The 14,373-nt window shown below is 44.6% G+C and overlaps 1 protein-coding gene across 4 annotated transcripts in view; it reads left to right on the top strand.

Moving 5' to 3' along the window:
• The window catches only part of DMXL1 (Dmx like 1), a 2,287,446-nt gene that overhangs the window by 726,989 nt on the left and 1,546,084 nt on the right, over positions 1–14,373 (top strand). For all 4 annotated transcript variants that reach the window (XM_078675553.1, XM_078675555.1, XM_078675552.1 and 1 more), the window contains one exon: positions 7,476–8,154. In XM_078675553.1, the coding sequence (XP_078531679.1) occupies positions 7,476–8,154 (679 nt within the window). The remainder of the gene's footprint in view (positions 1–7,475; positions 8,155–14,373) is intronic.

The following is a 14,373-nucleotide window of genomic DNA, read 5'->3' on the forward strand; positions in this document are numbered from 1 at the left end:
CCTGTTCTATGAACTAATTTATAGGGCTATGTTTGCTCAATTTTCAGGGCCTTGGTTTGGACCCACACTAGTCGGTTCACTTCATGGCTCTTCGCTTCCGGTGTGGAAAGCATGAAATGTAACCAACGTCTGCGCGCCTGGTTGACGCCTGTATAGGTGACCATGACTTCACATCCTGTGCTGACAACACCATGCGGCACTAAACTGAGCCACCTGATGGCACGCAGGGGTACTGCTTGCTCATAAGTTTCCGGATTCATTCTGACACCATGGAAATTTAAAGGTAATGAATCTGCAGCTAGATTGTGTCGCTACTAGAAAATGCATTACAGAAGGTAAGTGACTTGTTCGTCCCACATTAATGTTCCGGCGCATCAGGCAGTCCACTTTGCCTTCAGAGCTTTCCTGCCAGGTCTACACACAGAGTTCTGATATTGACAGACAATACTTAGAAACAGTGAGAAATAAAATCAAGAACTATTGTTAAAAGCCCAAGCAATATGGCATTGGCTGCTGGCCAGAAATCTAACTCTTTAAACAGTGCATCTGCCAAGTCTCCAAAATTATCAAGCAGATCTATTCAGCAGACACTTGTACAAAAATCACAAGTGGGAGCTTGACTACAATGTCTTGTATTTTGTCTTTCAAGACTGAGGTTTCCCAGAAATAGACTGATTTGCCAATGGCAAGACGCAACATGGCTAAACTACGATCCAGAATGTGGGACCCACAGTCGATTGGCAGTGCTCTTTTGATGACTTGGTTGAACAGATTTCTATACACTTTTCCACTGATACCACTAATACTACCAGTCATCTTGAAGTTTAAAACGTTTTCCACAACCATGAGTCTCATAGCTCCTGAGTTCTCAGGAGATTACCGGGTTCCAGAGCAAGTTCACGTATCACTCAAACCCCACAAGGGACTACCTTGCAGCCACAATTTACTATCCAGGATGGGGAGAACATCCAATACCAAACATACAAAGTGAATTTGGCAGAATGGCTCCTGAAGTCATACAGTATGGATACTTAACTCTACTGCCAGACTGTACACAGATTCTGAAGGAAGCAAAGAGACCATCTACTAGAAGCTGCTATGCTTTTAAATGGAAAGAATTTGTGATTTGATGACTTAGCAAAAATCATGATTCACTCATGCCTGGAGAATATTATTCTATCTTACCTGTTGTGTTTATAATACTCAAATCTGCAATTCTTCAACAAGATTCATGTATCTGACATCACTGCTTACCGTGAAGTACCAAATCAAGGTTCATTCCTTACACTTCTGAAGATGCATAGTTTTTAAATTTTTTTTTATTTCTTATTGGTTTTTACAATTTAACAATCACAACGTTGCAGATCATCTAAAAAGGAGCCTAAGTATAAACAATTTGACATCACCAAAACATTCGATGTTTAGCTATGCCATAGTCAGTTGCACATCTCCAGCATACGTACCCCCCAGACGTCCGGCAGGCCAATGTGTTCAACTGGCGGGGTCTCACTCATTGGCAATTGTAAATAGACATGGAAGGGTGACCCGATATCCTTGGGGCATATGGCAAGGATCTGTAGGTGCGCATACTCATCGCCCACTTTTTCGCAAAGGCTCATACTCCCCAGCCAGTCCCCAACCACTGGTGAACGGGCACTCCCCCTGTGCAACGCTATTTCCCGCTTACCGAGCAGTAGTGCCAGTGAGGCCAGTCAGCGGTAAGTATGTGGAATGTTGAGGCAATATCCCATCAGTGCCATTAGGGCATCGGGTGTGAGGTCGCTACTGGTCATGGCTGAAATGTGGTCAAACACTACCACCCGATAGGCATGTATAATTGGGCATGTCCAAGTGAGGTGTGCAACATCCGCTCCCCCTCTGTGCATTTCAAGCATCTATCAGACCTAGTGTGATTGAAGGCTGCAATCACAGCCAGTGAAAAGTAATAACGGTGTAGGAATTTAAAATGTAGGATTTTGTGTTGCTGGCTCACTGATCTGCACAGTGTTAGTGTACAACGGTATGCCCACATTTTATTTGTAATCATCACCCCCCGGTTCCATCTCCCATGTCTCTCGTACCTGTTCAGTGGTGTACAGTCTCAGTGCAATGCATGCTCTGGATATTCTTGAGGTCATGTGGGCTTCTCCAGCATCCGTCAATTTTAATGTTAATGGGGGGAAGTCTACCGGGGGCAATGGGTAAATGGAGATTCGTGCTCTCAAGGTGTTACATAGTCGTCTAAATATAAAATTCTCCATATTGGACACGTCCCCGTCCCAATGGCCCTCGACCAAAGGTGTGACATGTCCATTTTGAAACAGGTCTCCCATTGTGTGTATATTGTGCCGATGTAGCGTACGTTGCACTAATTTCCCCAGAGTAAGCGGGAGCCAAGGGTTGTTGTGTACCATATAGAGTTAGATAGGAGGACCCCTCCACCCCCCCCAAGTATGCATAGCAGGTGCCACCATGCCCAGCATGTAGTGGATACCATCTGTGTATATACTCAGCATCAAGTGGTATGCCCTTAGGTAATATCTGAGAGTGTAGAATACCCTCCAGTAGAGCACACTCCGGGCATAAGTAAGGTATCCGGGCGTCCGGCTGGTACCAGCTGTATATGTAGTGGCACTGTCCTGCCAAGTAATAAAGGTGCTGGACCAGGACCCCAAGTTCCCCATGCTCATAAGGAAGCTGGAGCATGTTCCAGCGAATACAGGGCAAGCCCACGCCCAGACCAGTCGTATCAGGGTTCTGCTGAGTGTGCTGAACAAATGTTGGGACAAGGGTACAGGAATGTAGAAAAAAAGTACAAACCATTTTTATATTTGCCACATGTCCCGCCATGGATACGGGGAGCCAGATCCAAAGATCCACTTGCAGTTTAAGATCAGCTAGTGCTGTGTTGTAGTTACGTGACAAGACTTTCTCCTTGCTTCTATGAATGTGTATTCCCAAGTATTTCGTACGGTCAAAGGCCCACTTAAGGGGAAGCTCAACCGGGGGTGGATGAGTCGCTTCCATGAGTGGGAACATTTCTGACTTAGCCCAGTTTATCCGGAGGCCTGAGAGCTCTCCAAATCGTGGGGGGAGATTGAGATGAGAATCGCAGGTAAATAACAAGATGTTGTCTGCGTATAGCGACATCAAATGGGGCCCATGGGTAAGCTGCAATCCACGATGCAGATGACACTCCAGCATCGCCCGGACCAATGGGTCCATTGCCGTGATGAATAAAAGGGGGGACAGTAGACACCCCTGCTGGTGCAGTGAAAAATCGGGAACACCTCCGACAAGGTGCTGTTCACCCGTATCAGCCCCAGTGGGTCTGTTATAGGAGCATAATTAGCGCTATGAACGGGGGGATACAAAGTTTACCCAGAACAGCCCTGAGGAAAGGCCACTCAAGAGAATCAAAGGCCTTTTCTGTGTTTCTTTGGTTGAACCGCCTTGTCACTTACGGGAATGCGCACTGCAGTCTCCAGTATCTGACGCGGCGAGCGTTAGGGGACTTGTTTCATCTAGATTGAGGCTCATGACATCTTTATGCGTTTCCTCCCATACCCTTGATTCCTCGGGCTCTGAGGAAGATTCACCAAGACTGAACCCAAGTCATATTGTTTGCTCTGGATTGAAGTGTGTGGTACACAGACTTCATTCACCTCTCATTGCACCCTACGCTCCATCTCCCTCTCAGGCAGACCTCCTCTCACAGTCGCATGGGCAGGTTCTACACCCCCCACCTCCAGAACCTGCACCTTCATGTGTGGAGATTGAACAGGGCAACCTTAGTTCTTTTACTCTCCCACCGGATGTGGTGGATGCTATCTTATCGGCCAGAAGACACTCCATCAAATCAACCTATTTCTGTAGATGGACCAGGTTTGTTAAGTGGTGTGGAGAGAGTTCTAATGATCCCTTGAAGCCTCATTTGTCTGATGCTTTTAGTTTTTCTCTTTCTTTGGCCTGGGAGGGTTGTGCTGTGGCGACTGCCAAAGGCTTCCTGTCGGCTTTATCAGCCTTCCTTGGTTTCCCAGACCAACCATTGTTGTTTAAGTCTCCTATAGTCATGAGGTTCATTAAGGGCCTTACTAATAGATTCCCTCCCACTCCTTTTATCATGCCTCAGTGGGAATTAAATGTAGGTCTTACTTTCCTGATGGGTTCTCTTTTCGAGCCTCTTCATAGTTCTCCATTGAGGCTTTTTACTTTCAAAACTGTTTTTCTGATTGATATTACCTCCGCCAGGAGGGTAAGTGAGCTTCAGGCTCTTAGTTCTAAACCTCCCTTTACGTCCATTTATGCAGAGAAGATGCTTCTCAGGACCAGGGCTGCTTTCTGCGTAAGGTGGTTACTCCTTTCCATTTAGGGAAGTCAATCACCTTACCTACTTTTCAACCTCCCCCTCCCCCTCACCCTTCGAAACAGAAGTGGAGACGTCACTGCCTGGACCCTAAGAGGGCGGTCAGATTTTATCTGGAAAGAACCAAGGACTTGAGGCTTGATGACCAGCTCTTTATTGGTTATGTGGGAAGAATGAAGGGCAAAGCTGTCCACAAGTGAATGCTTTTCAGGTGGATCATCTTGTGCATCAAGATATGCTACGCCTTGGCCCAGAAAGAACTGCCTGAATATGTTAGAGCTCTTTCCACTAGAGTTAAGTCTTCTTCTTTAGCTTTGGCTAGAGGTGTCCCTGTTGTAGACATCTGCAAGGTGGCAACTTGTGCCTCCCTCCACACCTTTGCCTCATGGGTGTTGAGGGATGGCCATTTTGCATGGTCTGTGCTGCAGGATTTTTTGGTTTAATGAGACGGACACCCTCCTCCGGGAGCGGGACTGCTTGGGGATTCAATTCGAAAGGTGAGGAATCCATAGGCAGATGTATCCATCAGAGGAACAGGTCACTTACCTTCAGTAACGCTTTTTCCGGTGGTACAGTAGCTGCCTGTGGATTCCTCCCTGACCCACCAGCCTCCCTGTTGTCTGCCTTCCTATACCGATTTTTTTTTTGTATTACATTCCTGATATTTCATTGTCTTTTGAAATGATATGTAGCTTGTTGTTAGGAAATGTCTAGTATTACCGTCCGGTCTCCTTTCTCCTTTGAATAACATACTATGCATATTGGTGCATATATTATATACTGTGTATATTTGCAAAATGTTGTCGGTTCACCTGTTCGCCTCGAAGGCATGGAAAAAATGGGTGGAACAGATGTCAGCACGCCGACGAGGTCTTCTTATGGCTCTAATGATGTCATACTGAGTCACGAGGGGAGCTGGGCTATTGTGATGTCATCGTTGACGTGGGAGAGCTATCAAAAAGTTTCCGCTGAATGCCTGCGCAAGGGTAATTCGAAAGATGAGGAATCCACAGGCAGATACTGTATCCACCAGAAAGTGTTACCGAAGGTAAGTAACTTGTTCATATATCATTTTAACTGTGAATTTGCTAAGACGACAATGAGGGTGCAATACATCCTGTTCTATGTTTTACTGCATAAACAAGTTATTAAAGTAATAAGAAACGTGCATTGTTTAACCTGCTAGCCAGTCTTCTTCCAGTATGTTATCCTGAACTCTTGATAAGTTTTATGGAGTATGGCCTATATTTATGTGAGCAAGAGAGGCTAGAATAGCAGAGGTAATGAAAAATGACTAAGATGATGAATTACAAACTCTTTGCTATCCCCGTTTCTTTAATTTTTTTTTAAAGTGTGGCTAATGACAGACGTATCTCTCTACCAGAGTTTGTCTTCAATAAACAAAATAGAAAGATAGCAATGTATAAGAACAGGCTTGGAGTATTTCAAATTTACAACCAGCCTGCTATTTGATTGATTATTAGGCATATCAGTTCACTTAAGTAGAGTGCTCAGGCATTTCAGTAGGGTGCAACATTTTCCTTTTCTGTCGTTGCATTAGCACCTACATTTAGGTGGCCAATAATGCTTACCCACCAGGACACCTTCTTCATATGAGTGGTGAAACTAGCTTGGGGGTTGTGGTGGGAAAATGAACTAAGAGCCATGTCAGAGCTGGTGAAACATCCAGAGTTTGCTGGGATGTGTTTTCCCGTTTGAGTTCCAGAAGGGCACTGACTCTCTAGCCCTGGAAGGATACATGCAGGATTACAGTATTGGTTGCAGCTACACCCATCATTCCTGCTTAGATTCTTCCCCTGCAGCCACCAAATCGCATTCCTCTTAGGTAGATGTTTTGGCATTCTCCTCCTCTGGCCTTCCCTCATCTGACAGCGCAGAGGTCGTGAGTTAGCAATGGCACCCGCAGTCCCTGCCCATAGCAGTGGGGCATCATCTGCCCTCTGACCAGGATATTTCTCATCCTCTTTAGTGATGATCCAGGGGTTGGGAGATCAGCATCTCATGAGACAAAATTCTGTCTTGTAAACTAGTGTCAAGAGTGTGTAGTTAATGCTTCTTAGTCCAATGCAAGCTTGATGTCTGGAAAATGGGACTCGGTGTTTGTTATGTTTCTGTATTTTAGCTGCTCTGCAATCTTTTAAGTTGGGAAGTTATGATCATCCATAAACATAGTCCGTGTTGCCTTCCAAACTCAGCACATGCCAATGTTATGTATTGCATACTCTGTACACATTTTGTTACAAACTACTTACAAAGTGTACTTTCATGCTGCCCTATGAAAGAGCCATCTACCGGACTCTAAAACTGGGTGCATAATATCAACTGCCTAAACTGTATTCTGTTAGTCATAAAATGCATTTAGACTTGGACTGTTAAATATAGTGGGTTAACAATATGACACTGCTTCATTTGGATTACATGAACGTCTTCCAATACCTTGCCATTTTGTAGCTCCAGACGGGTTCTTCTAGTTTGGCTCTCTCTTGCTGTTTGAGACCCCTTGAGCGGACTGGACAACAGAGATGCACCCCACCTACACCATATATTAATCTACTCCGCTCACCTTCATCCACCTACCATCATTAACTCACTCTCACAGTCACTTTCAGCCACCTGTATAAATTAATCCCTCTGACATTTGCCCACCAACTCATAATCTCTCGCCCAATTACCTCGATTCATCTTCCCTAACTCTCACATATACTCTTCCCTAACTCTCACATATACTCACACCATCTGGTCACAAGCAGATTCAATAATAAGTGGGTTTGCATAACCATTGCTTAATTATACTAATTGCTAAGCAATCCCCTCTAGCTTATGTTATTACATGTCAATAGCTGAGTGCACAAAGTTGTGGAACTTTTGTTTGGGTATTTGTAATGTAAGGATAAGGCAAGAAGGATTGGAAAGAGTGGATTTGCCACTGCAGAGATGAACAAGTAACTTGTGTTAGTGCATTTTTTTTCCGTGTTTTACTGAAGCAGGGTTCCAAACCATTGTGAGGTAGAAGAGAAAAAAATAACATTTTATTTGCTGAACACATGTAACTCTATTTCAATTATTAAAATGTGATCTATCTTTTTAGGTATCTTTTGTGTCTAGAATTCCAGTAGCTTTTCCCACTGGTGATGCAAACTCCCTCTGCAGAAGCATAGTGATGTATGCCTGCACGAAAAATGTGGACCTGGCGATCCAGCAAGGAAAACAAAAGCCTTCCAACCTTCCACGATCAACTTCTATGCTTATTTCATCAGGACACAGCAAATCCCCTAACCATGTAAAACTCAGTATCTTCACCCCTAACGTTTTGATGATTTCAAAGCATGCTGATGGCTCATTGAATCAATGGCTAGTCAGTTTCGCAGAAGAGTCCTCCTTTTCCACAGTTCTAAGTATTTGTCACAAATCCCGTTACTGTGGTCATCGCTTCCATCTCAATGACTTAGCATGTCACTCTGTGCTGCCATTGCTCCTCACAACATCGCATCATAATGCTTTACGGACGCCAGATATTGATTACGTGAACAGCTATCCTAACTCTTCAACTCCTGTGGAATGGAACCTTCACAATAGAAGCACCGTAACACAAGCATTTCAGGATCCAAATGCGGTGTTTAGTGAGTTGATTCTCTGGAGAGTTGAGCCAGTGGGTCCATTGTCCTACTCAGGTGGTGTTTCAGAGCTTGCACGAATAAATTCTCTTCACGTTTCAGCATTCTCCAATGTGGCCTGGCTACCTACACTAATTCCAAATGACTGTCTCGGTGAGCTAACATATGTGTTATATTCTTTTGTAAAGCATATTCAAAAGCCGTCTGCTTGCCAGGTTTGTGTATTGTGTGAACATGTTGTATAGACATTGTTTTTGATGGATACTTATAACTGCAGATTCCTCACCTTGTGAATACTTCCAGGCACCAGACTGGATACAGGAATTTTTCTCAACAACTTCCTCACGCACCAGTAGGTGGCTTCATATGGCACTGCCTTGGGTCCATCCCACCTCAGCAGTCATATTGTGCCATATCACCCCATATATGCGTTTATGTTGGTTCTTTCCTTTCTGCGCCTTTCAGAGCAGATTCGAAGTTCTCTCCCTCAATTCAGTCACTTGGCAAAAGCTTACTCTAAGAGGGTTCAAGAGAGATGCCTACACCTAAACTACAGATTTTAAACCCTTGCCATAAACAAAAGTCATTGACAAACCGTAATGAGGCCTATCTCTGATGTGTGGGCTCCATGTGTGACGCTAAATGATGTGATGACTATGTTCGGATGAATCTGAATGCCATTCCAGACTGGGAGGCGTATTCGGAGTAGTGCAGAAAGTGTGTAAGGCCCATCTCGATCTAAACCAAGGACTACAATGGGTCTTTGTCTCTCTCTAAGTCATTAGGCAAGTTAAAGTCAAAGAAAAAACACAAGAACTCGAAGCACAACTCTCCTTCTTCTTGCCACTCTTGTCACTAGAAGTCACACAGATATCAGGGTACCTCAGTGTCGTTCCCAGTCTCCTGCATCAGCTTGTCCTAATCTAGCCTGAATTCCTGGAGCCATGGGCAACGCTGCAACAGGTCCAGGTCTCCAAAGAGGCTATTTTGCATTTCTTTGGTACCGTTTTGGCTCCCTCAAGCACACCTCCTGGCTCCAAGAGTTCGGGGAGGCTTCCAGTCAGACTACCATTGCGGGTCCATTGCAAACGTCAACTGTGCCATTTGACCCCTTTCCTGCATCTGCCCCTACTCTGGGGCCGACACATGCTTCAACTCCTCACTCGACACTGAGACCCCCACCCGTTCCTAGTGCATTAACACTGGCACAAGCTCCTTAGGAAGAACCTATTGTCCTATCTGACACAAACACACTGCAATCCCAGCCAAAGTTACGCTCACCTCAACTTCGACTCCTGTCTCATTGACTCAGAAGGTATGCTTCCTTTGACACAATGGTTCTCATGCCTAGAACATCATGATGATGACGATGGAACTGATGAGTCCCAGTTATATGACAAGGAAAATGATTTTTTGGATCTAAAAGATACCAGTGGTCTGTACACATCTCCTGATACTGGTCTCAACTCTCTACCTTGACCTTGCTCAGGAGAATCAGTATCTTTTGCCATGGTTATTAGAAGTCTTGGAGAAATCCTCTATCTACAACTTCCTTAGGTGGAGGTCCAAACAGACGTTCCTACAGAGGTTTCTCAGCCATGGCAGACTTCAGAGCTGCTCCTCCCTTCTAACGAGACCCTCACAGACACCTTGATGGGCACTCGGACAAAACAATCATCTTACCCCTGTCAACAGACAGATTGTGAGATGACATAGACTGGCTCTGGGGGATTCATCTTTCCTTCTCCCGTCCCCCACACTAGACAGTCTTATAGTGCAAGCATCGACAAGCATGTTGAATCCTAACTTGCTCCCAAACACACAATCCAAATGAATGGAGAAATTTGGGAAAAGAATGTTCTCCTCGGACAGCCTTGTCCTCAGATACGCTATCTCCAGTTGCCTCCAGGCATGTGTCCCATGTGTTTTGGGACATGGTGGGTGAGTTCTTGCCTTTCCTCCCTGATCACCTCCTGGCCAATTTGGTAAAGATAATACAAGATGGTGAAGATACTGAAAAGTATATCATCAGGTCAGGTCTGGACACTACCAACTGTTCGTGTAGGACAGTTGGTACCAGTGTGGTGATTCAACACCACACATGGACAGGGTGCACAGGCTTCTAAAGTGATGTTCAAGCATAACTACTGGGCATGACATTTGATGGCATCCATCTCTTCAGACCCAAAGCAGGCTCTGCACTTTCAGCGCCCATGCAGTGGTTTCCCCAACAGTATCAACCTTTCTTCCCCCTCTGAACTTCTTCAAAAAGAACACGTTCTAGATTTTCACCCTGGCACAAGTTCTGTCTGCACTGCATCCTGGTGACTGGATAGTGACGTTGGACTTGCAGGATGCCTATCTTCACATCCCTACCCTCTAGTCCCACTGGCTTTAGCTGCAGTTTCAGGTTGGCCTTTTCCAGTCCTCTGTGCTCCCCTTTGGCTTCACCAGTACCCCTCATGTGTTCACAAAGAGGTGGTGGAGGTGGAGGTCATTGCCCATGTTCGGCAGTTGGGAATACCAGTCTTCCCACACATAGACGACTGGTTGGTGAAGACATGCTCACCCTAATTACTCGAGCACCACCTCCAGGCGACAGCCAATCTAGTAGCACCCTTAGGATTCTCCATTAGTGTGCTGAAGTCAAACCTGACTCCTTAGCAGAGGCTCACTTTCATCTGAGCCATCCTGGATACCGTGTTGTTCTGAGCCTTCCCTCTGCCTCAATGAGTCCAGGACATTTGAGCTACGACCCCTGATGTTTCAACCTTTGTCTGGGGTCTCTGTGAGAGCAACTCTGAGACTTCTTGGTTTCATGCATCCTGCTAGTGGACTACGCCTGGTGGCACCTGCAAACTTTGTAGTAGGTACTGAATCTCTGTGGGCTCAGCAGCTGGAAAACCTGTCAAATTCCATCGAGGTGTCGAAGGAGACTGCAACAGACCTGCAGTGGTGGCAGCTGCAATGCTGTTGGACCACTAGCAAATCCCTATCTAAACCAGAACTATCAAGTAGGATGCCTTTCGGCTGGAATAGACTCTTGTACGCCTTCCTGTGTCTACCTCTCCTGACCAAAGTTCTGATGAATTTCAGGAACGACCGGGACCAAGTCATCCTAGTGGCTACGGATTGGGCCAGGAGAGTATGATACCCAGAACTTCGGACCATGAGCATCTGTCCAGTGACTCGGCTGCCACTCTGGGAGGACCTCTTACCACAGTAGCAGGGCAGGATCCTACACCTTGCCATTGTCAACTTTACACCCTCATGCTTTGAGCTTGAGTGGCGCCAGTTAACTGCCTTCAATCTTCCTTTCAAGGTAGTGAATGTAATTTAACCTTTTAAGTGCGGCCACCGGCCAGTGGCCGACAGCCGAACTACCTCCCCAGTCTGAGTGTTGGCCATTGGCCAACACTTGGGATGCACTTAACGGCCTTCAGGAACAGATCAAACCCAACGTCAATAGGAATCCCCACACAAATGCTCCCATTGACCTTGGTTTGATCTCTTCTGGTCGCGGGCTCTATGCCCAGCCAGACAAGTGTGGCAGCGTTTTTATCGGCACAAGTGGGGTTATGCTGGGTGGTAGGTATTTTGTGGATTCCAAAAGTTTCTATCACAAAAAAGTAAGAAAAATGCATAATTTCAGGCAAGGTTTGAGGGTTTCTTGGCTTTGTGAGTAAAAAACTCATGGAAACCACACAAGTCACACCAACCTGGACCTCTCAAGTTGTCTAGTTTTCAAAAATGTGCAGGTTTGCTAGGTTTTCCCAGGTGCTGCCTGGGTTAGGGCCCAAAATCTAAAGCTACCCACTTTGCCAAAAATGGGCCAGCTTTGAGTGGAAAAATGGGCTATTACCTGTCGCGGGTACTAGGCCTACCCACTCAAGTGGGGTACCATTTTTATCGGAAGACTTAGTGAAATGCTGGGTGGAAGAACGTTTGTGGCTCCCAGCAGATTACAGAATTTTCAATCATAGAAATATGAGGGAAATTTGTTTTTTTAGTCAAAGTTTGAGGTTTGATAGGGATTCTGGTAAAACAACCTGGTGAGAGCCTTCTGGCTTCTACTAGGTGTCTAGTTTTTAAAAATATACAGCTTTTCTAGGTTTCCCTAGGCACTGACTGAGCTAGGGCCCAAAATCGACAGCTGCCCACTTTGCAAAAAACAGGTCAGTTTTGAGTGGAAAAATGTGATGTATCCATGTTGCGTTTAGGGCCATTTCCTGTCACGGGCAGTATGCCTACCCACACAAGTGAGGTACCATCTTTATCTGAAGACATATGAGAGCATAGAATAGTAGGATTTTTGTTATTACCAATTGGATTTTTCTGCATTTGTGCCTTCCAAATATTAAGAAGAGATTTTGAAAAATATCCTTTAAATCATATGCTTGTACGGGTACCCACAAACTTAGAGATATACAAATAACCATTGCTTCTAAACTCCATATCTTGTGCCCATTTCAGAAATACATAGGTTACCTTGATACCTATTTTTCCTTCAACATAATTCACCATATAAATTGGTCTGTTCTCAATACACAATGAAAAACCATTGTATGATGCAGCTCAGTTGTTGGCTCTGGGTACCTTGGGTTCTTGGAGAACCTACAACCCCTATATTTCCTCATAACCAAATGGGTCTAGTGAATGTAATGGTACACAGCTGGCGTAAATTGGCTATTGTGACAAAACATTACAGATTAAAACATTGTCACAAATGCTGTTATTTCCTTCTCATTTTCAATATTTTTTTATTTCAATTTTCTTTGAGAACACATTGAAGGATTAACATATAAAACCTCTTGCTGAATTTGGAATTTTGTTTACTTTTCGGAAATATATAGCTTTCCTGAATCACCCATGGGTTTCACACTGGTGTCTATCACAAACTGGAAATAGGGTTTGAGCACAAAAATTAGGAAACTGGGCTTGTTTGTTGAAAAATTTCAAAACTAGGGTAAAGAAAACTTAGATTTTTTTGATTCAGCTCTGCATGTTCATGAAAGCTGGGACGATGATGACTTTAGCTCAACAAGAACCGTTCATTGATGTGATTTTTATGAAAGGGAAAAAAAACAGATACTTTAATCCAGAGCACTTTTTACCTATTTTTCTGCATCAGCTCGAAATATTGCTATATTTTAGCTTAGTCCCACTAGCGTACCTTTAGAATACCCAAGATGTTGGGGAAAAAAGGAAACCAATTTGACGTGGAAACCTTACATGGACAAAAACGTATGGAAACCTGAGCACAAATTCCCCCAAATAGCAAAAAAAGGACTCAGGACTTGGGTGGAAAACTCCCAGCAGTTAAGAGGTTAAGCAGCCAGGCACCCATCCTCAAAAACTATCTATGCTGGCTCCTGGTGAAGTTTTTGTTTGTATTCTCTGCATATCCAACCCTTACAAGACCAGTTGTCTGATGTTTTATTTGTACTCTAGTCAAAGCCCAGCAAGGCTATGCTGTGGCCACTGTTAAAGTTTGTGAGCTTTTTTTAAAATTTATTTGTTTACAATAGCCTGATCATTTGTCTCTGATGCACTTTCTAAAAGGGCTGAATGCATGTTTTTTGACTACAACTTTTGTGATGCCTCGGTGGGACCTAAATATGGTGCCCACATTATGTGTACTCCATTTGAACTAATTACAGCTCCCTTCTAAGGTTCTTAACATTGAAGACAGTGTTCCTCTAAGCACTCATGCCAGTTTGTTGTGTAAGTGAGTTGCAAGCAAGCATCATATGCTACCTTTTCCCAGACAAATTAGTGCAGAGGCATAAGGCAGTGTTTCTCCCAAAGATTGGGGTTTTTCATAGACAGCAGTCTATTACCCTGCCAGCATGCTTTGATCCACCTTATCCAGCCAAGGAGGAAGAGATACTCAGTTTGGACCCAAAGGGAGCCCCCAGCGTTAATAGTGATTGCCCCAAGGACCATTGTGTAGACAATCAGCTCTTTCTGGGATTTTCTGGGAAAAAGAAGGGTAAAGCACAGAAGGAACAGACTATCCCTAGACAGTGTATGCTTTGCATCACAATATGTTATGGATTGGCTAAGAAACAGCCTCTTGAAGACTGGTGGGCTTATTTTAAAAGAGCCAAGCTACCACTGCACTAGCACATGGAGTACCTGTCATGAACATCTGCCATGAGGGCGCCAGTTGAAACGTTCACAAAGCACTACTGATAGCCAAGACCAGCAGGACAGACATTTTGCACGTTTGGTCCTGCAGGACTTTTTGATCTTAGCCAATCCACATACCCATCATCAGGGAAGGTACTGCTTTGGTATCTGTTCACAAGCTGAGGAATCTGCACGTAGAAGTACCCATCAAAAGTTCCAATGACTTACCTTCAGAAACAC

The sequence above is a fragment of the Lissotriton helveticus genome, chromosome 2_1, assembly GCF_964261635.1.
Source record: "Lissotriton helveticus chromosome 2_1, aLisHel1.1, whole genome shotgun sequence".
NCBI classification, from domain to species: Eukaryota; Metazoa; Chordata; class Amphibia; order Caudata; family Salamandridae; genus Lissotriton; species Lissotriton helveticus.